Source organism: Bidens hawaiensis, unplaced genomic scaffold, assembly GCF_021521415.1.
Source record: "Bidens hawaiensis isolate Kalapana, Puna unplaced genomic scaffold, B.hawaiensis_p1.1 tig00038488_1, whole genome shotgun sequence".
In the NCBI taxonomy this organism is placed as follows: domain Eukaryota; kingdom Viridiplantae; phylum Streptophyta; class Magnoliopsida; order Asterales; family Asteraceae; genus Bidens; species Bidens hawaiensis.
The window spans coordinates 11,974-23,642 of record NW_027496747.1 but is presented as its reverse complement, the minus strand read 5'-3'; the positions used below and the strand labels follow the sequence as shown (position 1 = coordinate 23,642).

The 11,669-nt window shown below is 35.1% G+C and overlaps 2 protein-coding genes across 2 annotated transcripts; one reads left to right on the top strand and one right to left on the bottom strand.

The window, feature by feature from the left end:
- The first annotated feature begins 6,162 nt into the window (after positions 1–6,162).
- On the top strand, positions 6,163–7,208 carry LOC143590348 (uncharacterized). The gene is made up of 2 exons (XM_077070853.1): positions 6,163–6,352; positions 6,647–7,208. The coding sequence occupies exons 1-2, from the start codon at positions 6,163–6,165 to the stop codon at positions 7,183–7,185; spliced, it is 729 nt and encodes a 242-aa protein (XP_076926968.1). The 3' UTR covers positions 7,186–7,208.
- A 1,554-nt stretch (positions 7,209–8,762) lies between these two features.
- Positions 8,763–11,669, bottom strand: LOC143590347 (uncharacterized). Its single transcript, XM_077070852.1, has 4 exons — positions 11,502–11,669; positions 10,344–10,458; positions 9,642–9,756; positions 8,763–9,499 (listed from the first exon to the last, which is right to left on the bottom strand). Exons 1-4 carry the CDS (start codon positions 11,600–11,602, stop codon positions 8,796–8,798), a joined length of 1,035 nt encoding a protein of 344 aa, XP_076926967.1. The 5' UTR covers positions 11,603–11,669; the 3' UTR covers positions 8,763–8,795.

The following is an 11,669-nucleotide window of genomic DNA, read 5'->3' as shown; positions in this document are numbered from 1 at the left end:
GAACACACCAAAGAACTTACTAGGGATTTTCGGCAAAAGAGAAAAAGGATGTGCGGCTTGGACTGCGTGGTGTTGTACCTTCAAGGGTAGCTTGGCACACCACTCATGAAGAACAAAGCAACATTTTCCATCAATATACTGGCAACACATGTAAAATGGTACTGCCACAATTGGTTTTACACATCCGTCACATAATAGTCGAACTCTTTTTATGGGATCGTGAAGAATGTTCCCAACGGATGTTTTCTTGTCAAAAAGGATGAGTGGGTGTTGATGACTAAAATGGTTGACCATTTCACCATTATCATGTTTACCAACACACTCATTTTGATTAGACATATGACGCTTGACAAGGTTTTCACCTTCATCGTGAAATGGACAGTTGAGCAAATTCGGATACTCATCTTCGTTAAAGTTTTTAGAAGTTTTTCCAAGGCCTGATGAATGACATACTTGAAATTAGAATAAGATAATCTTCGAACAAACTAACAATATACAAAAGAAGAGATTTCTCACTTGCAGGTAGGAAGATGGACGAAAATGGCTCTCTCTTTGAAGTTGCACAATCAACATGCGCGTAATATCGACATTTGTCGCATTTGTAAAGCCATCGATGTGCACGAAACCCAACGCTACAGACTCTACACTTGGGAAAGAATTTAGCCTTTTGATCCAAATAAGGGAAGAAATAGACAAGGGTAAGCGGATGAGAATGAGTGAAAGTCCCATCAGTATTATTTTGTATTAGTAACTTGGAAGGCAACAATGCGCAGTCCTGGTATATCTGAAACCCAAGACAAGTAGTGCACTGATAGAAGACCACAAGGGAGACATCTAGATGCTATGTGCCAGGACATTCGTTCCAGTTGGTGAGGGTGACTAGGGTGGTTTATCTTCTGTTTTGGCATGGTGACACAAATTATGTCTATGGATACAAAGCAAATATAACAAAAATAACAACATGCATCGCTTTCGTTAGTGCAAACAGAACACTCATACATTTTACCATTGTCACCATGGTATATAACTGGGTGGTTGAGATGTAATGTGTGATTTATTGGTATCTTAGGTAGTTCTGCACAGAATCTGTGCAATGAGTAGTCACAAGATTTGCAGTAATAGTAACACAAGTGAAATGACCAGATATGTTCCTTACATAGGTTGCATTTACCACCATGATGCTCTTCCTCCACAAAATTATCTTCATCGTCGTCTTTCTCTTCATCTTCGTCATCGTCTGTTTCACTTTTGTTACTAGGCTGCTGCAGATGTACAAGACTGAGCGGATGAGGGTGATCAAAGTGGTCAATCCGGTCCTTTGCAACTGCATCGATGATATTTCAAGTTTTAAATGAACGGGTTCAGGTCAAAACGGGGTGCGTAGTTTAAAAAAAGTTTGTTTCTTAATTACTATAGTTCCGGGTTACGCGTGTACCGGTACCAGTTATGGGTGTGGCAGCATGTACCAACACCGGTTAAGCATTCGATAACAAGTTGTGCGCATATCGGTATCGGTTACGCATCGATTCTAGGTTACACGCATACCGTTGTTGGGTAAAACTTAAGAGAGTACCATAAGCATGATAGCAGATTGCCTACTTAACCCCCTTACAGTGGCAGGGCCACATACTAGACACCGGGTTCGGTCGAACCCGGTGTTTTTGGGCTTATATATAACATACAGTATCGAATTAACGAGCGAACCCATTCTTATTCGGCAAGCGAACCCAGTATCATTTAAAAAAAACATTCGAACCCATTAATTATGAAAAAATAGTTAAAACTTTTTTTAGTAATGAATATTTTGTTAAAAAAATATAGAAAGCTTTAAAAACGAGAAAAAATTACTAATAAATATTATAAATTGACCAATAATATATATTATAAAGTAAAGCCCAAAATTATTTACAGAATTGGAGAATAAGCACAACCCAATTAACATTCTTAATAAAACATAATACATAAATAAAGATTAAATAAAAACAAAAGGAACGACCAATCAATTTCTGTTTCTATCGACAAAGTCTAAACGTCGTCTACTTGTCTTCGACTCTATGTCAATTTGCCTCAAGGCTCCAACCATCGCCTCACCTTCGGACTTTAACTAGACAACAACGACCGACCAACTATTTCTTTAACAAATGATGTTTGCATGTGTTATACTGTTTTTAAAGTCACGATTGAAGATACTATGAATCATTTTCAAAACATGAAAATGAATTGAGAACAATAACAATATGTAATAACTTTTTTATTAATTAATATGACTATATATTTTATTTAATGTTAATGATGCAATTTTGCTATGATAGTGATATTGTATTTTATTTATCTAACCGAATTACCGATCCGACCCAGCCCTTCTAGGCCCGAAAGCTTTGACGCCGGAAAAAAATATGGCATCAAAAAATCCCGAACCCATAGGAAAAATGTTCTCGCTCCGTCACTGCCCCCTTATACCATTAGCACACGTATATACTTAAACTAGAATTTAAAACAAATATAAATGGAATAATTGAGAAGTGACATACCAATTGTAGTGTCCATGAAATTTCCTTCTCAAATCAGAAAGTTGAATACCATGCAAATTGCAAACAGATTATTAATAATAATGTCTAAGAGCCCAATGCACCATTAAATAGGAATGTAAAAGAATATGTATGGTTACAATTAAGAAAGGTATTAACCATCTAACAAGAAATCTCAATCATTAAGTACAAAAGTCACTCACACTTTTATTCCTTACTCCCTGAACATGCCTACATAGATTTTAATTATATTCCAATCTTGGATTGAATGAAAAGAAAAGAACCTGAATATTACACTTTGCCAGTGATTTGAATTAATTAATAGTTAATGATATGTGTTGCGGATGATGGATAGTTAATCAGAAGTGATATCACGTCACTACCGCGTAGGTAGTGGGACATTAAGTAATTAGCTCATTGACCATGTGTAGTGGAGGGGGTCCGTTAACAAGTTATGGTGATCGTGATGGATGGACTATATATTAAAAAAATATATTCAAGAATTGTAATAATGAGGATGTTGGGTGTTAGTAGAATGGCGATGGAGACGGGTGGCCCCTGGTTTTTGTAGGGTGTAATGGTGGTGGTGCATGGTTTTTGTGTGACTAAGCTGGGTTTGGCGCCTAGCCGTGTACCATAACACACGGTCTTAAAGTAATTAATACAATGTTAATGTTACAAAATTAGCAGCACGTATAAATTGGTGGCCAAGTTAGTGACTGATTTGAGAGAAATTTAAGTTGGTTTTTATTCACATTAATGAATACGTCAACCTCAATCTCTAGGCTCCGTCGATTTTATTTGTATTCGTTAACTGTTCGCAAACACGTTCATTTCCTTAATGAACGAACACAAACATGAAATCTCGTTCGGTAAGTGTTCGTAAACACATAATTTTCTTAGACAATAATACGGTTAACAGCCACTGGGGTGGGAAACTGCATATACGTATGTACATACATACATATGTATGTATGTATGCATATGCATGCAATCTGTGTATAACTTTTGAGGATCCATGCAATTAACTCTAAAAGTTTGACAAGTCATCCATGTTTCAGACTAAAATTGTATATTGTATATATTTTATATAGTTTAAAAGCCATGGTTTGGTTTGGTGTCGCATGAACCTGATTTGTCTATGTGTGGCCTTTTTTTATCTTTTTGTTTTTTAGTTAAAAAAAACTTCTTTGTTAAAACATTTTCCTTTTGTTTGGTGCGGAGTACGCATAGGTTTGTCGCGGAATTCGCGGAGTACGCATAGGTTTGTCGCGGAATTCGCATTAACTCGCAGTCGCAATGCATGTTTTCTTTCGCCACAATTTATTTTTGTTCGTCGATTTCGGACGAATTCGCATAATATCTTGGGCGCAACATGTGTGTGTTTTTTTTTGTCTGTCGAGTTTTTTTTATTTAAATATGCTAATTTGTTGTATTTTAGATGTTTTTTTGCTCTACTCTCAGTTCCGTAACCCGATACCAACCGAATTCGTGTCGGTTCGCCACCGCAACTCACGATTTTGTCTACGATTTAGTGCAGACACTGCCGATTTGGCGTCAATTTTTAATATTTAAAACTAAAAAATCTAGTTATCAGCTTAAATTAGATGGAAAGGTCTTTAAATGTGAATATAATTGCTAAGTGATCATCATGGTAGTATTAAATATCAAATGTTTTATGTTCTTTTAAGCAGTCAAAATTACATAAAATGTTCAGAAATAGTCAAAGTTACTAAGTCAAAATTAACACATAAAAGTTACCCGTGTACGTTAGCACCAGCCACCAGAAGCTTCACCCGGCAACTTTGGAAAATAACTAAACAATACTTTTATAATATTATTATTATAACCTTATTTTGTTGTACAAATAATTATTTACAAAAAAAATAAATTAGTACATAAGAAAGAAAAATATATAAACATTTATTTGTACTGATTTGATAGTATTTAGTTATTTATTATAAAATATTTTTAACTTATTTATTAAATCATTTAGTTTTTACGTCAAGCCGTGACAAATTCAACTAATCAATAATATTAATATTGAATTAGGAAAGTTTAAATAGCTCGTGCTCCGTAGGCTTGCATTTCGCTTAACGACTCAAGTAAATTAGCTCATTAAAACTCGAGTCAAACTTAGCTAACTAGCTTAGGTCAAGTAACTAGCTCGTTAACTCATATAAGTAAGATTCATGTATAATTCTGATATTGTTGTTATCTTAATTGCTATATAAAAACCAGATAAAATACAAAAAAGGCCATGATCAGTTGGTTTATGCTGAAGCACTTCAGTTAAGCATAACGATTCGAGATAGCTCAACTCGTAATATTATCGGCTAGACCCTCGGTTGATCTGACCGGACCTTGACTTGGAAGACTTAAGCTGTAAAGTTTTTGCAAGTATATGGGTTAAAAGTGTAATATTTATAAATCTAGAAAAAATAAAAAATGAACACCAATCAAATGACGGAATCTCCACCGATATACAATCTTGAATGTTTGACTTCACACATCAAATTGGTCAACGCTACCTTTTCAACATTTTGGTAAATTATAATATATAAAAATGCTTAATTTTTAATAATATAATCATCTACCACACTTTCTAGTTTCTCCACCTGAGTCATATGCTTTTAAAACTTTATAATATATAAAAGCGCCTAATTTCCCACGTCTTGGTCAAAACTGAAAACGAGTTAAAGCTGAATCTACTAATCCTTTTTCAAAATTTTATTTTAAATACAATAAATAATAAATAATCAGTATATTAAATATTTTAAAAACCTGAAGGATATAATAAATAATCCATATTTTGGTAAATATATTTTATATAAGGATATTCACAGTGCGGTGTGATTTGTTTAGTTTTGTTAAAAATAATAACTAGGTATTAAAATTTACGGTTGATTGAGTCGTTTGAACCGCTCAAAATGATTCAGTGATAGTTTGAACTAAGTCCACGCTAGAAATAACCAATATCTTAATAAACCTATCAATCCATTTACAATTCAAGTAGATCAGGTCTTAGGTGTATGAAAAATCGCGTAATTAGTTTCCCGTCATTCCTGATTCTACACTATGAAAACTAAAATCGGGTTAACCCAAAAATTGTATGACTCAAAAGCTTATAGTGAATATCCTGAATTTCGATACACGTTAAAAATACTTGACCCAACCTGAAACTCGAATATAAAAACCTGAATTTCGGTTCGTTTATCAAAAACATTTTCAGACATGAATTACCCGATTAGCCCGGCCCTATTAATCCAAAACTCAAAAATAATAATTGAACACCACCCGTAGTTTGAACTAAATGATTTTGTATCTTTTAACGGAATAAGTTTTTAAAATTGAACACAATATTTTTATTAAGTTTTAACCGCTTATAGGGATCTATAGTTATCACTTTATCAGAAATATTTTAAAGAGTCAATATATAGAACACATGTTTATTAAATTATATCTCCAATATGAAACAACCATTTCACGCGGAAATGGTCTTTATTTTTTTCCTATAAATACCTAAACATATATTCATTTCCATATATCCAATAACACAGAAACCTCTATTTCACTTAATATACACATATAGAGAAACAAGGGGTGACCTAAGTTTGAACACCATATTATATAAATGGCTGGAATGAAGCTAGGTACTAAGATGTTCATGATGGTTATGTTCATGGTTGCATCCATGCATATGCAAACCTCCATGGCTCAGACTAGACATGTCGTCGGTGACGCATTGGGTTGGACCATTCCCACGGGTTCTGCTTACACCACATGGGCTTCCCAACAGACTTTCGTCGTCCGTGACACTCTATGTAAGTTATTCTAACCATTGCTAGCTGCCACCGTACTCACCATTTTAATTTCGTTACGAATATTGTGAAATGAAAGATTTTATTATTTTAAAACAATTCTAAGAAAGATTTTGTTATTTTAAAACAATTAACAATATTATGATTGTGACGAATATTGAAGCTAGTGAAAATAAATTTAGTTACTTTTGCAACGGAAATAAAATCAAGAGTTTTGTTTATAACATCATCACTATAGATTATTATGAACCAATAGGTTATATTGATTAACTAACCAATGTATATTATTTATTGCAGTTTTTAACTTTACCACTGGCGTTCATAACGTGGCTGAAGTATCACAGGCCGCGTACGGGCCATGCACTACTTCCAACCCGATCTCCATCACCAGCACCGGCCCCGCCACTGTCACTTTGACCGCCCCCGGCACGCATTACTACATATGCACCGTGGGGACACATTGTCAAATTGGTCAAAAATTGGCAATCAACGTCTCTGCAGGGCCCACCACCCCACCACCAGCATCTGCACCCACCACCCCTCCCACAACCACTCCAACACCTACACCGACACCCGTTTCTCCACCAACCACCACCCGCTCACCCGCCCCCGCCCCTTCCACCACCACCCCACCACCCACCTCCTCTCAGGGACCGTCTCCAGTCGGAGCTAGCCCACCATCACCTACCACATCCGGCCCATCGCCTACCGACCGAACCACACCATCTACCCCTAGTGACACAACTCCACCACCGTCACCTAGCGCCGCGGCCCGATCATTCACCGTGGTGGTTCCGGCCACTTTCTTGGCCATTGCTTTAGCTTTCTTTTACTAAATAATATTTGTAATTATTATTATTTTTTTCTGTGGAGAGATTATTAGTAGATTATATACGGTGTGTGCATTTGAGATTAATTTATGGATGTTTGTATTAATTCATTTGAATTATATGTTCTTATTCATGATTTTGTATTGATAAAGTTTGCATTTCATTGCCTTTATAGCTTGTGGTTTTGTTAAGTTCTATACTTTTGTTGTATTGCGTTTAGGCCTGTAAACGAACCAAACGAACACTTAATGAACAAATATTTGTGTCCGTGTTCGTTCGTTTAAGAAATGAACATGTTCGTGTTCGTTTATATTCGTTCATCAAAAATCTAAACGAACAATTCACAAACATAAGCGAATATAATTGAATAAAAAGAGACGAACATAAATTATATGAGCAAAGGTAAATGAACACAAACACACTTACATGAGTACAAACGAACAAATATAAAATATTAAGTTGATGATTCATCCAAAAATAAACATATACGAACGTTCACGAACATAAATGAACGAAACATATGTGTTCATGTTCGTTTGTTTATTTAAATGAACACAACTGATGATTCATCCAGAAATGAACATAAGCGAACATTCACGAACATAAATAAACGAAATATGTGTTCATGTTCGTTTGATTAATTAAATGAAGACAAACATTTTGTCTATTCTTGTTCTTTTATTAAATGAATGAACATAAACGTATTTTCCACCGAATAATTCACTAAACATTCAATTCATTTATTGAACTATTTACTATATAAAAAAATAAAAGATAATCATATTCTCGTGTCTATTTTCTACAGTTAAATAAATTTCATATCTATTTGTTATTCATTAATGAGTTTACAAATCTTGACTTTGATCCATATTTTATCATATTTGATTTTCCTTTGACCAAATACTTAATGCTGCCAAAATTGACTTCTGATAATAACTTTTGACACCTGGAAATGTTGTTGGAAAACCTGCCAACTTTTGTTGAATAAATCTTTTTTTTTTTCTATATTATTTCTCTCAAAAATCAAAATAGTGAAATACTACTACTTAGTAATTGGCAATTAAACTCATCCCCAAATACCACCACTTAGTGTGGTCTTAACCCTTGTGCAATGGTCCCACCATCGGGTCGGGTCGGGTCAGGCGGTAGAATCGGAAATAGGGTACCTAGCCGGTCCGGCTAAGAGGAACAGGTGTTAGTTTCTCACATGCATTTAACTAAAAAAAATAACGTTTATTAAACTTTCAAACTATTCGGCACTAAATATGTAATTTTTCGAAGTTGACCATACTTTCATTATGAACAAACTGCATGAACCATCCGCGTGATTAAATCAAATTAAAAATTTAAGACATCTATCGACGTATTCATAAACGCCAGTTGAACAATTATATACCTTGAATGTCGTATTTTTACTCGTTTAAAAGGTAGCAAACTAGGTTATAGAAAAGAAGAAAAAAGTATCATAAGTATGTATATTTACACAAGTTTAATAACTTAAATATACAATTAATTATTTATAAGATTTTTTTATACAAAATAAGAATATTTATTAAGCAACTGCAAAATTTATAAAACTCATTTCATTTCAAAGATTTGCATAACAAGTTCCATATCTACGAACCTTGTCTTTTCATTCGGTCTTTAAACTCGTCAAAATCGCACTCTAAGCGCAAAAAACTATCCGACCCCTCTACCATCTTCCGCTTTCTAACATCCGTCATCGAACACTCACTCTCTTCACCCTCTGAACTCAAAGGAAAAAACGAAAACTCCTTGCTTCGTTGACCCGAGTCAACGCCATCCAAAATAGTCAACCCTTTGTCATTACTTGAAACAAGACCCAACCTTAGAGACAAATCACACTCCAACAATTCGTGTCTCGATTCTTTCTTAGAAAAGTTTTCGTCTTTATCAAAAAGCAACGATCTTTTTGGACAGCCTGTTTGAGAACCAGAAGGTAAAGACTCATGGGCTGCATGAAAAACCGGGGTTCCAAGAATAATATTGTTCGGGTTTACATGAGTATTATGGCATACCCGCGGTTGAAAATGGAAACCATGGTATAATGGATACACTGAAGTTGATGTGTCGTCAAATGACATCATTTGTCTAGGAACATTTTGAGGATAAAAAGGCGTAAAATTTAAAACCGGTCTTGAATCTTTATTAGTTTCTGATAATGTATGTGTTTCACTCGGGCCATCTGGTCTTCGAGCATTCGGTATGGTTTGACCATTTGGGCTTAGGTAGACTCGGGCATTGGTGTTTCGTTGGCTTCTTGATGATCTTACCGGAACACATCCCAAATTAAGGGCGGCTGAACACCATAACAATACACAATTACACATATTGATATTATAGAACAAACACGGTTTTTCTCTTTTTTAAAAGAGTGTTGCTGGAAAAATTATTTACCAAAATGTGTTTGAAAGTTTCAAAAAAAAAAAAAAAAGGTGTACCTTCAACACACGGGTGCAAGAATTCACCGGTTTCCATGGTCTCATCCTTCCTTATAATGGTATCAATGGCATCATTCAACCGATCCCACAACGTTTCGGGGTCTAAGTACTCAGCCTAATCATAGTGTGGCATGACAATAATATGATTTAGATCATTATCAAAGGGATGTGATCTTCATACAATACCCCCATGGTGACTGTACAAGCCTATACAGCTCGTATGAGTCATGCAGGCCACGCATTTATGACAAGTGTATGGAGAAGACACAATAACAGCTTTTTGCAACTTACCTATACGACTTGTATAGGGTCTATACGGCCCGTATAAAGCTATACGAGGCACCAGAAACAAAAACCAACAACTTCTGACACAACTCAAGGCCTATACGAGCTGTATAGGCGAAAAGTGACCTATACAAGCTGTACAAAAAAACGCAAGTGTTTGAATTTGGGTCAATATGGGTTTTGCGTCAAAATGTTCGGTTCGGAACGAGTTTTGCGTCAAATACGCAACCAGCGCCTCAGGACGTGCCTTACCAGTGTAACCAGCGCCAGATACAGACGTTTAGGCATCGGTTACACATGTTTTAATGCCGGTTATGCGTTCAACGTCAGTTACACGCATACCGGCATTGGGGTACACGTGCATATCGAATTAAAATTATTTTTAACAACTGAATCAAATTAATCGAACACGAGTACCTCGGAATCGGCTTTGGAGTACATGATGTCCTCAGATTTCAAGACAACAACAGCCAGCTTCTCTTGCCATTCTCTTTTCTTTTTAGTTCCAGGACTATGTTTTTCATTGACAACTCTGAGTGTGCATTATTCAAAACACAAAAAAAAAAAAACCAATAAAATCAGAACTTTTTAGTTACACTTGTGCATGATTCGGTTTGGGTCAGTTTTGGACTAAAATCGAAACTGCTCGGTTTCGGTTTTTCAGTTCAGTTTCATTTTTGCCATCTGAGCTTGCAAATTTTTGGCCGGAAAAGTGTGGACCAAAAATAATGAATTTGAGTCTAAATCATTATAATAATTAATAACTAATTGATTACTGTACATTTGAGCTAGAACTAAATGAGTTATTTATTTAATTATTATAAAATATTTATAATAAAAAAATGAAAAAAATCTATAATTTTGGTTTTGTTTGGTTTTGTTTTTATTACTTGCAAAACCAAAACAGAACCATAAGTTTAGTTTTTACAAAAACATAAGACCAAACCGTACGTTTTTGTTTCTAATTGGTTTTTTCAGTTTCAGATTGACTTTCTCGATTTCATGCACACCCCTACAAATTCGATTCGGTTTTTATTGCATGCAGAACTAAAACCGAGTCGTAAGTTTGGTTTTTACAAAAACATAAAACCAACCTGTCAGTTATTGTTTCAGTTCAATTTTCTCGTTCTCGGATCGGTTTTCTTAGTTAAGCACACCCTTACAAGTTACAAATTCGGTTTTTCGGTTTTTATTACATGCAAAACCAAACCGTTAGTTTTTGTTTCAGCTCGGTTTTTTCATTTCAGATCAATTTTCTCGGTTTCATGAACACCCCCACAAATTTTATTCAGTTCTGTTTTTCCGGTTTTTTATTACACGCAGAACCAAAACCAAACCGTAACTTCATTTTTTCCAAAAACATAAAACAAAACCGTCAGTTTTGTTTCAATTCAATTTTTCTGGTCTTGGATTCAGTTTTCTTAGTTTCAAGCACACCCCTACAAATTCGGTTTTTCAGTTTTTATTACATGCAAAACCTAAATCAAACCGTAACTTCAGTTTTTCCAAAAACATAAAAAAACCGTCAGTTTTTGTTTCAGTTTCAGTTCAGTTTTCCATTCCAGACACACTTACCTGAAAATCTGTTGAATGATGGACCCTCTAAGTGGCTGGTGTCTATCACAATGCCAATATCTCTTCACACATTCAAACGGTCTCAGTCCGGGCCTCGGCATGTCGAAAATGAACAAAAAACCAATGGGAATGGTAACTGAAACTTGAAAGATGAACAAAATGGCTACA

Coding starts and splice junctions, on each gene's coding strand:
- LOC143590348 (XM_077070853.1), top strand. CDS start 6,163: ATGGCTGGAATGAAGCTAGGTACTAAGATGTTCATGATGGTTATGTTC. Junction 6,353..6,646: donor CGTCGTCCGTGACACTCTAT/GTAAGTTATTCT, acceptor TATTTATTGCAG/TTTTTAACTTTACCACTGGC.
- LOC143590347 (XM_077070852.1), bottom strand. CDS start 11,602: ATGCCGAGGCCCGGACTGAGACCGTTTGAATGTGTGAAGAGATATTGG. Junction 10,459..11,501: donor ATCATTCAACAGATTTTCAG/GTAAGTGTGTCT, acceptor ATGCACACTCAG/AGTTGTCAATGAAAAACATA. Junction 9,500..9,641: donor CTTGCACCCGTGTGTTGAAG/GTACACCTTTTT, acceptor TATGGTGTTCAG/CCGCCCTTAATTTGGGATGT.